Source organism: Macrotis lagotis, chromosome 1, assembly GCF_037893015.1.
Source record: "Macrotis lagotis isolate mMagLag1 chromosome 1, bilby.v1.9.chrom.fasta, whole genome shotgun sequence".
Lineage (NCBI taxonomy): Eukaryota > Metazoa > Chordata > Mammalia > Peramelemorphia > Peramelidae > Macrotis > Macrotis lagotis.
Window position 1 is genome coordinate 924,719,032 of NC_133658.1, and position 18,520 is coordinate 924,737,551.

Below are 18,520 nucleotides of genomic sequence, written 5' to 3' on the forward strand. Positions count from 1 at the left end.
TGGATGATCAATCTTAATGGACTTGCTCATTTCATCAATGTAATAAGCAGGGACAATTTTAGAGCACCTGAGATGAAGAATATCATTTGTATCCAGAGAAAGAATTGTGTACTTTGAACAGAGACCAAAGTCTATTCCTCTCAATTTTTTTTAAAGTGTCTTATGTACCAAATAGTTTTTCTATCTCTAATATTTTATTTTCTCCTCAAGGATATGATTTCTCTCTCAACACATTCCAGATGCTGATGAGTATGAAGGCTTGGAACCAGGAGCAAGGCAAATAAAGTGCATAGGGTGCCACCCCCAGGGCAAGGAAGACCCAGTTCCAGACCTCACCTCTGATGAGCAACCTTTCCAAGGATCAGGCCACTCTGTAAGGCATGGATATTCAACCTTTTACCTAGCAGAAACTTGTCAAAGACAGCATATAAAATTTAATATTTATTTATGACCACAATATTATCTGTATTACCAATGAGTATAAAACTAAAATGTAATAAAGTACAATAAAATATAATAAAGTATAATAATAAAGAATGAGTAATATAAAACATTTGCTTTTTAAAGAAAAATAAGAAAATGCCATTTTCTCTTTTTATTAATATTTTATTTCTTTTCCAAATGAGTAGTTTCTACCTATCATTTTTTGTAAAGTTTTGAATTTTATGATTTTTCCCCACCCTCTGTCCCTGGACCCCACCCCAAAAGGCAGTCTGATAATCTTTATATTGTTTCCATGCTATACATTGATTGTGTTGAGAGAGAACTCATATCCTTGAGGAGAAAATAAAATATTAGAGAAAGCAAAATTATGTGGTATGTAAGACACTTTTTAAAATCGAAGGTAATAGACTTTGGTCTTTGTTTAAACTACACAATTCATTCTCTGGATACAAAGGATATTCTCCATCGAAGGTACCCCAAAATTGAGCCTGAATGTTGCACTGATGGAATGAGCAAGTCCATTAAGGTTGATCATCACCTCCATGTTGCTGTTCAGAGTTCTCGTTCTGCTCATCTTGCTCAGCATCAGTTCATGCAAATCCCTCCAGGCTTCCCTGAATTCCCATTTCTCTTGGTTTCTAATAGAACAATAGTGTTCCATAACACACATGTACCACAGTTTGTTAAGTCATTCCCCAATTGATGGACATTCACTCGATTTCCAGTTCTTTGCCACCACAAACAGAACTGCTATGAAGACTTTTGTACAAGTGATGTTTTTACCCTTTTTCATGATCTCTTCAGGGTACAGACCCAATAGTGGTATTGTTGGATCAAAGAGTATGCACAGAAAAAAGCCATTTTTAATGCAAACACTGGGCCTGCCTTTTCAGTACCAGGGCATCTGTTTCTAGTTTGATGGAGATTGAGGTACTGTGAAGAATATTTTTAAGATGCTGGTCTGCAAGTTACATACTTGAAACCCCATTCCCCCCACCCCCCAAAGACATCATGAACAGAATATGGTTGTGAAAATGCTATATTTTTTTTTTCTATAGGCAGGAACAACTTTTATTAGTTGTCAGTAAAGATATTTGGATAAACTTTTCTTTAAGCTGCATATCTGATTGCATCTCTATACATTCTCTTTGCAAATTTTCAGTCAACATGTTAATGTCAACTGGGAATGGAGCAGCAAATACACTGCTGGTATTTTCTAAAGTCTTAAACTTTATTCTCAAAGTCCTGTGGCAAAATAGCATTTAATGTTTCTGATTTTCACTGTTTCCTTTTCTGTGTTTGGAGGTGTTTCAAAGTGAATTAAATTATTGCTCTTAACCTGAGATTGCCACAATTTCAGATTCATTTCAAATGATGTCACTGTTTGAAACAGCATTTATTAATTGATTTACACTTTGGAGATCCATGTTCAGTTTATTTAAATGAGCAGGGATATCCACTAAAAATGCTACATCAGTTAGCCAGTCCTCACAAATTCAAGGGCAGGTTTTCCTTTTAAGTCCATAAAACACTTCCTTTCATTTCTCAAATAAAAAAAAAACTTAAGTATTTTTCCATGACTTAACCACTTTACTGCTGTAAAGTACACAATGTCTTCATAGCTGGTTTCCAAAATACTGGAAACTCTGAAAATTGGAAGTTGTGTAATTTGTCCGTATAAAATGTATTCTTTAAATGGCAAGGTTCATAATATTTGATGTTGTTGTAGACAAGTTTTCTTGATATATATGCTACGGTTATACACCACACAACCCAAATTACTTAATTCTTTTTTGCATTTTCTTCTATTAGTCTTGTTAGCCCTTCCTTCTTTCCAACCATAGTTGGCACACCTTCGGTGATTGTACCACACGGATTATCAATGATTAAAGAAAATCTTGCTAATATTGTATACAGATCAAGAGTCGTAGCCCTGTCCATCAAAGTAACTAATGTTCTCCAGTCACATTAAATTGGTTGTTGATACCTCAAGTAAATATGGCAAGTCCAGTCATATTCATTGTACCAATGCTTTTTTCCAAAACTGTGGAATAAAACAAAAAGGTAAACAGTGCCAAATGACTTGTCTATAGTTAGGTAGTAGTTAGTGTCTGAGGTTGGATTTGAACTTTGATCCTCTTGACTTCAGGGCTGGTTCTCTATCCACTGTGGCATCCAGCTGCTATTGTGTAAACAACTTCAGTTACCACAGCCAAACAAGAAGACATATTTCCAGGGTACCTTCTCACAGATATCTGTGCTGCCACCTCATGGCCTTCATCTACCTTCTGACTCCTCAGCACTTAGATTCCAGTGAGGGTGTTTAAAACAAGAAAGTTGTTAGTGAGTTAGTGTATTATACCCCTCCTAGATAACATGATTTAAAACCAGTTAAAATAAGATTGATTATAAGATTATATATTGATTATGAGATATTAAGATTGATTATAAGTTCTGTGATAGAATAGAAGTTTTTTAAGGGCAGGGGATGTTTTGAATCACTGGAACATAAACTTTTGGGAGGCAGAGACTGTGGTGCTTTTCTTGTTTTGTTCTGTCAATTGCTTAGCACATTGGTGCATATCAGAAATGGTTCCCAAGAAAAACTTAATGGGATCCTTGCTCTAATGAGGTTCCCTCCTTCAGTTTTAAGAGCTTTCAATGAGAATATATGCATAAATTCTTTTTATGAAAGATTTTATTTGAGTCTTACAATTTTTCCCCAATCTTACTTCCCCCCCCCGCCACAGAAGGCAATCTGTCAGTCTTTATTTTGTTTTCCTGTTGTACATTGATCCAAATTGAATGTGCTGAGAGAGAAATCATATCCTTAAGGAAGAAACAAAAAGCATAAGAGATAACAAGATCAGACAATAAGATATCAGGTTTCCCCCCCCAAATTAAAATTAATAGTCCTTGAACTTTGTTCAAACTCCACAATTCTTTCTCAGGATACAGATCGTATTCTCCATTCCAGAGAGCCCCAAATTGTCCCTGATTGTTGCACTGATGGAATGAGCAAGTCCATCAAGGTTGATCATCACCCCCATGTTGCTGTTAGGGTGTACAGTGTTTTTCTAGTTCTGCTCATCTCACTCGTATGCATATTAATTCAAGAAACATTGTAAAGCATTTACTTTGTTCAAGGGACAATGCTAAGTGCTGAGAATGACAAAGGCCAAACCTGCACTAGCCTTTCAGGGGCTTGCAATCTAATGGAAAACATTTCGTCAGTTTTTGAGCTTCATATGCCAATTATTACTGAATAAATGCATTCATGAAATCCTATGGAGAAGGGTGACAGAAAATAGCTTAGTTAGACCAACTCATACTTACAAAATAGCAGAAGTAAGGTAGAAGGCAAACCCAATTTATTTATTTCTGACATATCTTTAACAAAGCAGACCAGGATTAAATAACAAGATAAAAAGCAAGCTTCACAGAGACAGGAAAGAACCCCCTGGCATTCAACGATGCACAAAAGCATCTCCTTTGATTACATAGGTGGCATTCAGACATGACCAGGAATGGTTGTGATTCTAAGTAGGGCTGGCAATCCAAGTTTCTTCTTATGGGTAAAAGAGTCCATTAGCCAGAGAGCAGATGTCAGTGTCTTTGTTCCTCCTGGATAAGTTGTCCTAAGACAGCAGTCCATATACAGTCACTGTATCTACTTTGAGAAACTTCTTAGATCTTCTGGCACCATTTATGAACACTGATTTTATCAGAAGATAGATCCTGTTAGGTGTGTGAATAAAAAAAGCCCTCGAATTCTTGGCTTCTGGTTACAGTTGAGTAATTAAAGGATTTCTCCTTTCCATGATTTGCAGACAGGATCCACAAAATAGAGGCGAGGTCCTTCATGAGATGAAACTGGTCATGGCAGGTGAACATTCCCTTCTTAGTTAAAAAAAAAAGCTCTTTTTGGCAAATAAGACCTTCTGCTTATCAACTGGACCTCTTTTCAGTATTGAATTAAATTTCAATCTCAAAGAATCCTTTCTCTTCGCAAAATACTAGACAAAACTAAAAAGTCTTTTCATTCACTTCATGAATGTTGCCTCATGACCAGCGGATGGCTGGAATGAGCTTGGAGTTGGAATTAAGTTCTGGAGAATATCAAAATTTCCAAAGTCATTTTCATCTTCAGATGTGAAAGCTAAGGATCCAGTGACCACTGGAGGTGTTTGGAGATGCAGCACCTCCCAGGTGATGTTTTCAAAGAATGGGTGACCCCTCAAGGCCCCATAGCTCCCCATTTCTTCACAGCCCAATCTATTTGTGCAGTCTACCACTAGAAGTTTTCCTACGAGGTCTTGTGCCTTTGGAAAGAATTGTTCTGGAAAGTCATATTTTAGGTGGAGGATCTTATGGTATATAAGAAACTCATTTCTTTCTTGGAAAGGGGATTGCCCAGCTACCAGGTAATAGATTACACACCCCAGAGACCACAGGTCCGAACTTTTACACGTACCCAGCCCTAGGAGGAGCTCCGGGGACACATAGTGAGCTGTACCCACGAAGGAGTTAGCCCTGGTTTGCTTCCCACAGGGAGGCAATATTTTGGCTGATCCAAAGTCTGCAATTTGAATGTGCATGTCGTCATTTAAAAGGATGTTTTCGGGTTTCAGGTCCCTGTGAATAATATCCAGGCCGTGCAGATATTCCAGAGCCGACACCATCTCTGCAGAATAGAACCGGGCACAGGCCTCGTCCAAAGGACCCAGTTTCTCCACAAATCTTTGCATATCTCCATTTTTGGCATAGTTGAAGACAAAATACAGTTTCTCCTTGTCCTGAAACGCGAAGTAAAGTTTGATGAAGAAGGGGTGATCCAAGCCGGCCAGGATATCCCGTTCGCTGGTGACATATTGTACCTTCTTCTCTTTAATGATTTGCTTTTTCTCCAGGATTTTAATCGCGTAGTCCTTGGAAGTTGCCACCTCCCTGCCCAAGACCACGGTGGCGAAGGATCCTTCCCCCAGGACTTTGCCAAAAGCGAAGTCTTCAGGCTTCTTACTCCAGAGTTGAGTCGAATGCAGGTCGGTGGGAGCCCTGACCGGCGTTGTTTGAAGGTCATGTTGCATGGCTAGTCTAGGAGATGGGGATGAGCTTTCAGCTGAGCACCAGGACAGGACGGAGACGCGTTCCTGCAGGCCACGCTACGCCCCCACAGGTGGCCCTCTCCGAGTCTTCTCTTTCTAGCAGATGGGCAGCTCCAAGACTGAGATCCTCTCAAGCTTCAGATGCCGTCAGAGTCTCCTTCAGGCCCCAGTCAAGCGCTTTATTTAACTATGGTCGCTTGACTCCTTTCCCCTCCCCTTGCCCCTTTTGTCCCTCCTCTTCCCTGCTACAGATTGCACCAGTTGGGTGTTAGCACCTAAGGTGTTAACATCTACGGTGTTCATAGGGACTGTGTGTCCTACCTCTCAGCCACATGTCCTTTTGTCCTCATTCAGAACCAATGACGGCAACTAACAACCAATAACCAAGGAATACTTTAATCAAGGCTTGCAAAGGGAGTGTTTGAATAGACCACCTTATCTCTAACTCACTCCACTCCTCTAAATCGAGTTTATTTTTGACCCAGAAGTTTGATTGCATTAGCGAAAGTAATTGCCCCAAATAAACTCTTTTCTAAGGCAAAGAAGCCACTCCATCACCTTCATAGCTTTATGGTAGTTTCTGGAGAGTGGGGTGAGGGGAGGCGGGAGGGAGGTTATTCCATCCTCTTTTTGTCTCCATCTCTCCAGTGACTATCACAGGCCCCGAACACAATATACAGACACTTTATTAAATGTTTGTTGACCGAATGATGGAGACGTTTTCTTCCTGGATAGAAAGTTAATTCCACCCAAAGGGATTTTTCAAAGCCTTTGTCTTTCAAATACCTTGGGTGTTGCCAGTGAGATCCTCAATGTTTGTTGACCGAACAAAGAGAATGTTAATTTTTTATAATCACCACAAGCTTCTGAAGATTTTCTCTTAGTTTTTCTCCTAAGTACCAAGCACTTTAGTGCTTAGCTGTAATTAAGGCTTTAATTTCCATAATTTATTAAGTATCTGTTAAGTGCTTTTCCATTATTACCCTATTTGATCCTCACTACAACTCTGGGAATTAATGTGTTATTATTATTCCCACTTTACGGTTGAGAAAACTGAAGCAGACAGACTGTTACTTGCTCAGCTTCACACCTTAGTCCAAGACATTTCCAGATTCACAAGGCCGGATGTGAACTCAGGTCTTCTTATTTCGTGGCCCAGATCTCCTATCTAGCAGGTCCTCTCACTGTTGTTTGGGTCTTGGACAACAGTTTCTTTGCAAGTCCCTTTTCAGAATTCTACTTTTAAGGGCAAGTTTATCTAATCTTATAATTAATCTTGTAATCAAGTTTATCTAAGCACTGGACTCAGATAGTCCAGAGGAGAAAGTGAGGCTGGGGACTTAGCATAGCACCCCCCCCCATTCAAAGCTAATTCATGTGCTTGTCATGACATCACCTCCCTGATGTCTTGGTCTTCTTCGAGAACGATGGACAGACAGCAACTTTGAAACACTTAAAAATAAAGGAATGAATAGGAGGGTATCAAATATATGGTCAAAATGTTTTTAAATCCTATGTTGATGTGCTGCTGTTTCAGAAGCCATGGAAGAGTCACCCAGTGAGCCACAGTGTGTGATAATGTTTATACTTCTTTCCTTAGGGCATCTAGGTAGTTCAATGGATAAGAGCAGTGAATTTGGAGTCAGGAGGATGCGAGTTCAAATCTGGTTTCAGACAACTAACATAATCACTGTGTGACCTTACTCAAGTCACTTAACCCTGAATGCCTCTCCTCCAGGGCATCTTCAGTGTTCTGATGCATCTCTGACCATTGGACCCAGATGGTTTTAGAGGAGAAAGCTAGGCTGGAGATGTTGTACAGAAATCCTTCGCTCAAATCCAATTCATGTGCTTGTCATGGCATCACCTACTTGATGTCATGGTCTTCCTTAAGAAAAATAACATGAAATCTGAAAAATGCAAAGAAATCAAGGAAGCAATGCTATGACATGCACCTGAATTGAATTTGATTGGGGGGAGGAGGTGCTGTGCTAAGTCACCAGATTCACTTTCTCCTCCAGAGCCATCTGTATTTTGTGTCCAGATAGGAATCAGGATGACTGGAGATAGCCCTGGATTCAAGATACTCGGGGTTAAACCACTTATCCTAGGTTACCTAGCTAGAAAGTGTCTGAGACTGAATTGGAATTCAGATCCTCCCGACTTTAGGGCTGGTGGCCTAATCCACTGTGCCCTCTAGCTGCCTTAGTTAGTACCAGCTTCAGTAAAAGTTTCCCAAAAGGCTAGCGGTAAAGTGGAAAGAGTGGGAGGTTTGATATTGGGTGACTTTCCTTGTCTGTCTTTCCTAGCTGGACAGACTCAATTATCCTTCATATTCCTTTCAGCCCTAGGACTTCAGGAAGACCCTCACAGAAGTGGTATCTGTGAAGGAGAAAGTCTATCTTGGGCAAGATGGGGAAAGAGGCCTTCCACCCATTGCTTTGGGTTCTATTCCCCAAGCTAAATTTGCTTCCCTATCCGTGCCTGTGCTACCACCCTCAACTCCTTCAATCTACCTTCACACTTCTCAGCCCTAGGTTTCCAGTGAAGGCATTTACAAGGGGAAAGATGTTAGTGAGCTGGTGTGGCTAACATTTTAAAACCCGTTAAAATGGAATGGACTGTATAAAACTTCTGTGAGAAACTAAAATTTTTTGAGGGCATGGAATGCTTTGACTCTCATTAGCACAGAAACTCTTGGAAGTCAGATGGCTGTGGTGCTTATCAGAAATCCCTTAATGAGTTCCCTGCTCCCTTGAGATCCCTCCCTCAGTTTAAGAGACTTCAGAATCTTTGCACAGTAATCTAGAAGCATTCTAAAGAAATTCCTTTGTTCAAGGGATGCTTTAAACTGCTGAAGATATTAGAAAGGTCAAACCTGTACTGACTGTTCAGGAACTTGCAGTCTAATGGACAGTACTTTGCCAACTTTATATATACATACATACATACATACATACATACATACATATATATACATATATATGCATATATGTATATATATATGCTAGTTATATGCCATTCCTGAAATTTTATGGAGAAGGATGTTGCCAGTACCATTGCAAACTAATAACATAGCAAGAAGCAAGATAGAAGGCAAAAGATTTTTTTCCCCCATTTCAGTCACAGACACACTAACACAGACATAAGGTGGAGGAGAAATAAAATAACAAAATAAAAATCAAGCTTCACAGAGACATGAAAGATTTATCAGGCTTCAAGGATCATTGAGACAGATGCAGGTGGAGGATGAAACAGGAGGGACAAAAGCATCTCCTGCTGTTACATAGGTGGAATTCAGACAAGGCCATGGATGGTTGTTTGTGATTCTAAGCAAGATTCTAAGTGATCCTGGAAATCCAGGTTTCATCTTATGGGTAAAAGAGTCCATGAGTTAGGGGCAGCTAGGTGTCACAGTGGTTAGAACACCAGCCTTGGGGTCAGGAGTACCTGAGTTGAAATCCGGCCTCAGACACTTAATAATTACCTAGCTGCGTGGCCTTGGGCAAGCCACTTAACCCCATTTGCCTTGGGTAAACCTCAAAAACAAAAAGAGTCCATGAGTAAGAGAGCAACTGTCAGGGCCCTGATTCCTCTTGGGATTAGTTTTCCTAGACAGCTGTCCATGGATGTTTCTGACATTTGCCTTGAAAAACTTCAAGTGAGCATTGCCACTTACATCTGTTAGGAGATGGATCCTATTAGGTGTATGAATAAAAAAGTTAGATTTGAACTCTTGATTTCTGGACACAGTTGTGGGGACCAAGGGATTTCTCCTTTCTGAACTTTGCTGACAAGATTCACATAACAGAAGGAAAGTCCTTTGGTTAGGAACAACTGGTGATGGCAGGCAAACATGGCCTGACTATCAAATGAGCTCTTCTGCTTGTCAACTGGGACCATTTTCAGTATTAAATGATTGTATACAAACGGATCCCATGGGTTCTCATGAGACTTCTCAAGAAAGTCTTTTTTCTTCTTCAGAAGTGTTTTCATCTAAAACTGGAATAAAACTCAAAAATATCACATTGATCTTTTTTTTCAGGTTTTCGCAAGGCAATGGGGTTAAGTGGCTTGCCCAAGGCCACACAGCTAGGCAATTATTAAGTGTCTGAGACCAGATTTCAACTCAGGTACTCCTGACTCTAGGGCCAGTGCTCTATCCACTGTGCCACCTAGCCACCTGATACTGATCTATTTTTCAATAGATTTTGCTATATCTTCAAGAGCCTTAAATGATTGTTTGGTGTATGATCAATTTAAATTACAAAAATCAGATTTTTTTGCTGGGAAGATCATATCTACTCCATTTTCAAGACATCCTTTAATTCACTGTAAATAAATGCCTTTGGTTTTTAGCTGTGCCATAACTTACCTTGACTAATGGAATCAGTTTGAGAGGTCATTTTTCAAAGTAGTTCTCCATCACCACCACATCTGAGCTTGAGTTGGATCCAGTGTTTTTCTTTATACATGGAAGAGCATGAACATCCTAGGACCTAGTGATCCTACCCAGCATGGGTATTCTCCAAGACCCAAAGAAGTTGTAGCTACACCTAAATGGGTTAGGGAAAGATGGGCAAAGGACATCATACCTTCATTGCTCACCAATGAGATGCACACCCCCAAAGTCCAGTGTAGTTTAATTAACCCCAAGGACTGTTGTGGGAACCTGGTAATATAGCCAGATCAGAGGTGACAGAAATTTTCTTTTCTCACCGATTCCCAATTCTGGGTCTTATGACCATGAGGTTGGGGTGATCTCTAATGTCCACCTGCATCAAAATGCACACATAGTTTAGCATGTTTTGGAGCATGATCCAAATTGATTTCAGAACAGTTGAGTCCATTCCCATGTCCACAAATATGCATCAATGAAATTCTTTGTGTGAAGTCACTCTGTCATTTATGTTTCCTTTTCTATTGCCTTTTCCAGTGTAATGGATATAGAATCTGAGAACTGTTTCACAACTGAGTCCAAGTCATTTTCAGGTTGACAAGGCAGGATTTGAACTCAGGTCTTCCCTTCTCCAGGTCCAGCACTCTTATCTAGAAAGGCCCCTGACTCAAGTTTATGTCTTGAACTTCAGCTCCTTTGACAGTTTGGGCAAGGTTCTTCTCAGAATTGTATTTTAAAACAATTAAAATAAAATAGTGGCAATTAAAAGAGAATCTAATATATGATCAAAATGTTTTTAAAACCCAAGCTGATGTACCCCAGATTCAGAAGACAGAGGAAAGTCACCCAGGAAGCCACAGTAGTAATGTAATGATACTTGTCCTGAATTCTCCAAAGAAGATCATGACATCAGGGAGGTGATCCCATGACAAGCATGTGAATTGAATTTGAGTGAGTGAGGTGTTGTGCTAAGTCATCATTCTCCTCCAGAGTCATCTGGCTCTAGTGACCTAATGGGAATAAGGATGCTGTAGATAGTCCTGGATTCTAGTCAATCAGGATCAAGTGACTTGCTCAAAGTCACCTAATTTGTAAGTGTCTGAGGCTGGATTTGACCTCAGATCCTCCTGACTTCAGGGTGCTCTAGCCTGCTTCAATCTAGTTGCCATAATAGTAATAGCTTCAGTAAATGTTTCCTGGGAGGCTAGGGTGGTGTAGTGAAAAGAGTGGGAGGCTTGGTCTCTTGGGTTGAAATACTATTTCCCTCTCTTCCCTGTAACCTTGGATGCCTTTCTGTGCTTTCCTTTCTTCACTGGACAGATTGAATTATCCCTCATGTTCATCTAAGGTTTCAGGAAGAACTTCATCTAGGTGGCATCTATGAGTGAGATGATGCAAAGTGAGGAAGGAGGCCTTCAACCCGTTGCTTTGGCTTCTGTTCCCCTGGCCAAATTCCTCTCTCCCCCTTACTTCCTCATGGATACCTATACTGTCAACCCCATAACCTTCAATTTACCCTCAGACTCCTCAGCACTTAGCTTCCAGTGAGGGTTTTTACAAGGGAAGACTTGTTAGTTAGCTAATAAAAATGTCTTATATCATCCTAAATAGAACCATGCTTCAAAACCAGTTAAAATAGATATGCAAGATGCTTGAGGGTAGAGAATGTTTTTGTCTCTGATTAGAACACAAACTCATGGAGGACAGAGAGTGGTATTTTTTGTTTTATTTCTGCAGTGACTACAAGATCTATGTCAGAAAGACTGGCACCTAGGAAGCTCTTAATGGACTCTTTGCACCATTAAGGTCCTTCCTTCAGTTTTATTTATTTTTTTTTGTATTTAAAGACTTTATTCATTTTGAGTTTTACAATTTCCCCCAATCTTCCAGACAACGTGATTGGGAGCAAGGGAATTTTCCTTTTGGGACTTTGCTGACGGGATTCACACAATAGAGGTGGAGTCCTTCAGTGAGAAGCAAGTGGTGATGACAGGTATACATGCCCTTCCTGGCAAAGAAACTAAAGGCTATTCGTCCATTTCATGAATGTAGGCAAATACCCAGTGAATGGCTGCAGTTATCTGGGCTCTGCTGCCTCCAAGGATTGGGAGGAAGATAGAGGTTGAGTTAGGCCCTGGACAATGTCCAAATTTCCAAAGACATTTTCCTCTTCAGACATAAAGACTGAAGTTCCAATGGCCCGTGGAGGTGCCTGTAGATGCAGATCCTCCCCGGTGATGTTTTCAAACAATGGGACCCTTCAAGGGTCCATAGCTCCCATTTCTTCAGAACCTAATCGATCTGTGCAGTCCCTAAGCAGAAGTTTCCCCACAAGGTCGTTTGCCTTTAGGTTGAATTTTTCTGGGAAGACATATGTTCGCTTGGGGATCTTAGAAGATAGAATAAACTCATGGCTTGCTTGGAAACGGGGCACCCCCGTTATCAGGTGGTAGATCACGCACCTCAGAGCCCACAGATTAGAACCCTTAAACTCACCCATCCCCAGGAGGAACTCCGGGGACACACAATGATGGTACCCAGGAAGGAATTGGTCCCGGCTAGCTTCCCAGCAGGCGGAAATCTTGGCTCAATCAAGGTCTGGAATTTGAACGTGCATGTCACCATCTCAAAAGGTATTTTCGGATTTCAGGTCCCTGTGAATATCCTGGCTATGCAGGTATTCCAGAGCCGACACCATCTCTGCAGAGTAAAACCAGGTGCAGGCATCGTGCAAAGGCCCCACGGAACGATGAAGGGTGAAGACTCCCAAAAGAAGCGACTCCTCCTTCTCCATAAGATTTCATGAATATAGTTCCACAGTAAAAACTGTCGCATAGAATTTTCTTAAGTCACAAGTTATTTCGATTCCACAACAAGCAGCAGAGAGGCCTGTGTAGGCGTTGTCTTTCTCCTGGCTTTACCACTGAGCCAGGCATTCGAACGAAGTAAATGCTGTAAAATCCATCTGGACTCACAATGCATATGTTGTCTTTGAAGCCTCTAAGCACTGAAGGAGGGGCCTGGAGGGAGTAAGGAAGCTATCACGGACTCCCTAGGGGAAAGACTTTCTCACAGAAACTTGTGCCAAGCTCGGAAAGACAAACACACTAAACAAGCAAATTTAACAAATCCCACAGCCTTTGCCTTCCCAGTTTGTCTTCCAATGAGAGTCAAGGCATTCCCTGCCCTCCAGAGACTTACATTGTGACCGACAACTTTGAATCAGGCCCTAGTTATATTAACTGCAATGAAAGAAGAACATCAAGGGGGCGCTAGGTGGCGTAGTGCATAAAGCACCAGTCTTGGAGTCAGGAGAACCTGTGTTCGAATCCAGTCTCAGACACTTAATAATTACCTAGCTGTGTGGCCTTAGGAAAGCCATGTAACCCCATCTGCCTTGCAAAAAAAACAAACCAAAATCTAGGAGGGGGATAGTACACAACCTCAGTGACACCTCTCCACCCAGAATCATGGGTAACCAAGTCCTGAGGCATTTGAAAGTAGAATGAAAGGGTGAGGATGGCAGCTCACACATGGATGGATGAAAGGGGGCGTGGCGGGGGGAGGATTTCAACTTGAGAAATAGAAACCAAAGAGATGAGTTCAGAGCCGCCTGGCTCATCTCGCTCAAGGCTGAGTGTCTCCTTCTATGATGCCACTTACATTAGGCACCTCCTGGAATCTTTGGGCTGAAAGGGGCATGAAGGATAATGGAGTCTATCCAGTGAAGAAAGTAAAGTCCACGAGGAAACTAAGGTCACAGGAATGAATGGAGGCAAAATTTGAACCTCTCACTCTTTTGCTTTACACTGTCCCAACCTCCCAGGAAACAATTCTTCCTTCTTGCTTTATTCATTGAAGCTGTTATTACTAAGTCAGCTAGACGATAGAGTGGAAAGAGGCTTAGCACTCACTTCCAGAGGACCTGAGTTCCAAACTAGTATGAGAACTTTGCTAGCGTTGTGACCATTGGCAAGCGGTTTGACCCTGATCCCCTCTAATGCAGGGCTATCTATAATTCTCCCCTTTCTAACAGACCCCTAGGTGACTCTTGGAGAGAAACTGAGGCAGCTGAATTAACACAGCAACCCCTCACTCCAGTTCCATTCAGGTACATGTCCACGCATCCTGTCTCTGGTGTCAGTGTATCTTTCAGGGAAAGAAAATCACTTGGCTTAATGGGTGACTTAGTCATGGGTTCTGCATCTGAGCTCCATCCATTTGCGTTTGACATGTTTGGGTCATATATTTGATTCCCATGTGATGGTCTTCACCTTTTGTAAGTGTTCACATGTACAATTCTGAGAAGTCACTTGCTTAGACCATTAAAGGAACTGGGATCCAAGACACAAACATCATAAGACAGCATGTTCCGTAAGAGAGCTGAGCCAACAGACAGAAAGACCTGAGTTTCCAATCAGCCTTCAGAAGCCAGAAAGGGCTTGGATTCTGGTGTGCCCACGGAGGCAGTCATTGCATCTGTCTGTTGCAGTTTTCTCATCTCTAAAGTGAGAACAATAATACCTTCCTTCCAGCAGTGTGGTGAGGTTCAAGCGGGAGCAGGACTGGTAGCAGAGGTGTGAAATTCGGCAAATAGGAATGGAGAAATCGATAAAGGAAATGAAGCCTTAATGCTAAATAACAGACATCTAGGTTGCTGGGAGAAAACCTTGAGAGAAAACCTTTCAAAGCTTGTGGTGGTTGAAGGTCTCTTTATTTGGTCAAGTCCCACCTCCACCACCACCACCCCCAGGCATCAAAACGAAAAAGGGTTTGAAAAATCCCTTAGGGTCTGGGGAACTCCCTATCCGCTAAGAAAGTATTCATCTGTCATCCAAGAATCCTTTATTAAGTAAGTGTTTCTGCATTGTATGCTGGGTCTGTGATAGCCTCAGGAGTGATAGAGACAAAAAAGGATGCAATAACCTCTTCTGCCCTGGGGATCCCCCAGGAACCCAGAAGGCTAGAAAGGGGATGGAGGGGCTTCCTTAGTCCCAGTGGAAGGAATTTTTTTGGAGCAATTACCTTCGCTAACACAATCTTATCTGCAGGTCAAAAACACAACTTCACTGATAGGAAAGAGGCTAGTTAGAGGTAGGAGTGGTCTGCCCAGTACCTCACTCCACAAGCCTCCATGGAGGTGGTTTTTTGTTGGTTGCTCATTGGCTATGATTTGTTCTGAATGAAGACCAAAAGAACATCACTGAATTAGAGGGAAGTGGCAGCCTTTGTTTGCTCAGTACCATAGAGACTGCAAAGACTCATGCAAGGATGGAACAGGGAGTCTGTGCAAAGGCCGGAGGTGTTAACCCCTCAAAGGCAAACACGGGACAATGAAGGGTGAAGACTCCCAAAAGAAGCTACAGGAAAGGGAAAGGGGAGGTTAAAGGACAGGGCGGGACAAAGCTGTCACACATTACTAAGCCACTTGACTGGGGGGATAGAGGAGAGTCTGACAACATGGAAGGCTACAGAATCGTTGTTTTGGAATTGACCAACAGCCAGTGGGGAAAGACTTTGAGGGGTCACCAATGGAGGCCTAGGAAAACCAGCAGGTGTGGATGGCACGCAGCCCAAAGCTAGTGCCACAGTCTCCAGGTCTCCTAATCCAACGATACAGCCTGCTCCTCAAATAAAGGATACCCAGGCTTCCACGGAACCGCTAATGCCCCCGAGCCAGGTCCCAGCACCCCTCGAGAGGATCTGCTTTCGGGGAAGGGCGGGAGCAAGAAACCCGAAGACTTCCCTTTTGTCAAAGTTCTGGCTACAGGAGAGTTCGCCCCGGTGGTCCTGAGTCCGGAGGGGGTGACTTCCCAGGTCTACTCGATTGAAATGCTGGACAAAAGCAAATCATGAAAGAAGAGCCCCAAGCCGTGTGGCCTGGCTACTGGATATCCGGGACCGCCTAAAAGCCCTTCTTTTAGTTCTAAGAACTAGATATTTAAGTGCTTAGGAGAAAAGCTAGAAGAAAACCTTTTTAAACTCTCTTCATTCAGTCAACAATCCTGGAGGCCCACCTCCAAAGACTTTTCATCCATTTCAATATATTTGAAACACAAAGACAAGAAAATGGATTCATCAATCAATAAAGTATCATTTCTTATTTTTTTTTCTGAATTGTGTCGGGTTTGTGGAAGTCTCAAGAAAGAAAGAGGAAAAAGAAGAGGATAGAATAACTTGGTCCAGTCCCAGGAAGCCCCCAGGAGGTGACAAAGCTAGGAAGGTGCTGGAGGGGTTTCGTAGCCTTAGTGGAGGCAATTTATTTGGAGTCATTGCCTTCACTAGCACAATCAAACCTCCTGGTCAAAAATGCTGCACCAGGGGCTGCTAGGTGATACAATGGATAGAGTATCGGCCCTGGAGTCAGGAGTACCTGAGTTCAAATCAGGCCTCAGACAAAAATTACCTAGCCGTGTGGCCTTGGGCTAGTCACTTAACCACATTTCCCTTGCAAAAAAAAACCCCTAAAAATGCTACACCAGTTAGAGTGAGGTTAGTTAGAGATTGGGGTGGTTAATCCAATCATTCACGCTACAGATCTTGATTATGAGGCTTCCTGGGTTGTTGGGTCCATGGTCGCTGTCCTTGGTTCTAAATAAGACCAAAGGCCATCAGTCTTTAGGAGGAAAGTTGCAGAGTGTCAGAATGTGGCTCATCAGTGCAATCCAGACTGCAGAGACTCTACCGCAGGTCTCACCTCTCTGTGAGAACATCGGAGGTGTTAACGCCTGGGGTGCGAGCACCGGCCCATGAAGGTTGTGCTCCATAGGAGGGACACAAAAGGGAAGTGGGAAGGGGAGGGAATAAGAGAGGGCGGGACCAACTACCATAGTTAAATAATTCCCTCCGCTGGAGGGAATATCTCTGACAGCATCCAAGGGTTGAGGAGCTCGAAGCTGGAGCTGCCAAGCTGCTTGAGGGGAAAGACTTCGAGGGTGACATCCGTGCAGGCCTCGCTGTGCGCAAGAACTCCCCAAGCCAATCGTGTTTCAGAGCTACCGTGCCAATAGCCACATCTAACCCAACGATGCGTGCCGATCCTCGACCATCGCCTTCTGAGGCTCCCCCGGACCCCGCTCCTGCAGTCAAGGCTGGGCTCAGCCCTCCTTGGCACGACCTGTATCCGACCCAACGCTGGAGCAAGAAGCCCAAAGACTTCGCTTTAGGAAAAGTCCTGGGGGAAGGAGCGTTCGGCACCGTGGTCTTGGGCAGGGAGCTGGCAACTTCCAGGGACTTCGCGATTAAAATCCTGAAGAAAAAGAAAATAAAGGAAAAGAACCAGGTTTGCTATGTCTACCGCGAACTGGACATCCTGGCCCGCTTGGACCACCCCTTCTGTGTCAGGCTTTACTGCTCTTTCCAGGACAAGAAGAAACTCTATTTTGTCCTCAGCTACGCCCAGAATGGAGATCTCGAGAGCTTTCTGCAGAAAGTGGGGCCTTTGGACGAGGCCTGCGCCCGGTTTTACTCTGCAGAGATGGTGTCGGCTCTGGAATACCTGCACGGCCTGGATATCATGCACAGGGATCTGAAACCCGAAAACATCCTGTTAGATGGCGACATGCACATTCAAATTGCAGACTTTGGATTGGCCAAAAGATTGCTGCCCTTGGGTAGCCAGGTAAGTGCCCACTCCTTCGTGGGTACGACTCATTATATGTGTCCGGAGCTCCTCCTAGGGAAAAATGCCTGTAAGAGTTTGGACCTGTGGGCCCTGGGGTGTGTGATCTACTACCTGGTAGCAGGGCTGCACCCTTTCCTAACCCACCATGACAGTCTTACATTCTCCAAGATCCTCAGCCTCGCCTATGACTTCCCAGAAGAATTCTTCCCAAAGGCTAAAGACCTGGTGGGGAAGCTTCTGGTCATAGATCCCACAAATCGATTAGGCTGTGAAGAAATGGGGAGCTATGGGGCCTTGAAGGAGCACCCATTCTTTGCAAACATCCCCTGGGACAAACTGCATCTTCAGACACCTCCACGGGTCCCTGGATTCTTAGTCTTTCTGTCTAAAGGCAAAAATGGTTTGAGAAATGTTGCCATTGGCCAGAGTCTTAATCCACCTTCATCTTCTGGTTTCTCAACTAAAGGAGAACCAAGTTCGCACCAGCGGTCACCAGGTCGTGTGGTTAAATTCATGAAATGGGTGAAAAGTCTTTGGAACTGAACCAAGACATTTCGAAAGGGGAAAAAAGGCTTTTACTAGAGAAGGAGGCTCAGGGGACACATGGCATAGGTTAGTGAACAATCATTAAATACTCAAAATGGGACAAGATGACCAGCTAAAAGACTTGCTTGCAAAGACGAGCTTGTTTGCCTAGACTCATCACTTCTTTCTCACTGAAGGACCTTACCTCTATGTGGATCGTGTAAGCTAAGTTTGGAAAGATGAATTCCCTTGGTTCCCAGAACTGTGACTGGCAGTCAAGAATTTTAGGGGCTTTTCTATTCACACATCTAATAGGACTCATCACTTGATAGACCCAAGTGGGAGTGCTCATAATCGATGCCACAAAATCCAAGAAGTTTGTCAAGGCAGATGGTGGAACCATCTAGGGTCACTCGTCTAGAA

At 42.8% G+C, this 18,520-nt stretch overlaps 1 protein-coding gene and 1 pseudogene across 1 annotated transcript; one reads left to right on the plus strand and one right to left on the minus strand.

Annotated features, from left to right (window-relative positions):
• Positions 1–4,487: 4,487 nt before the first annotated feature.
• On the minus strand, positions 4,488–5,531 carry LOC141509910 (putative 3-phosphoinositide-dependent protein kinase 2 pseudogene; annotated as a pseudogene).
• Positions 5,532–5,545: 14 nt separating this feature from the next.
• On the plus strand, positions 5,546–18,115 carry LOC141509917 (putative 3-phosphoinositide-dependent protein kinase 2). The gene is made up of 4 exons (XM_074219806.1): positions 5,546–5,695; positions 12,599–12,704; positions 15,587–15,753; positions 16,820–18,115. The coding sequence occupies exons 1-4, from the start codon at positions 5,546–5,548 to the stop codon at positions 18,113–18,115; spliced, it is 1,719 nt and encodes a 572-aa protein (XP_074075907.1).
• The last annotated feature ends 405 nt before the right edge of the window (positions 18,116–18,520 follow it).

Coding starts and splice junctions, on each gene's coding strand:
- LOC141509917 (XM_074219806.1), top strand. CDS start 5,546: ATGGGGATGAGCTTTCAGCTGAGCACCAGGACAGGACGGAGACGCGTT. Junction 5,696..12,598: donor CCTCTCAAGCTTCAGATGCC/GTCAGAGTCTCC, acceptor TTCGGATTTCAG/GTCCCTGTGAATATCCTGGC. Junction 15,754..16,819: donor TGGTCCTGAGTCCGGAGGGG/GTGACTTCCCAG, acceptor TATCTCTGACAG/CATCCAAGGGTTGAGGAGCT.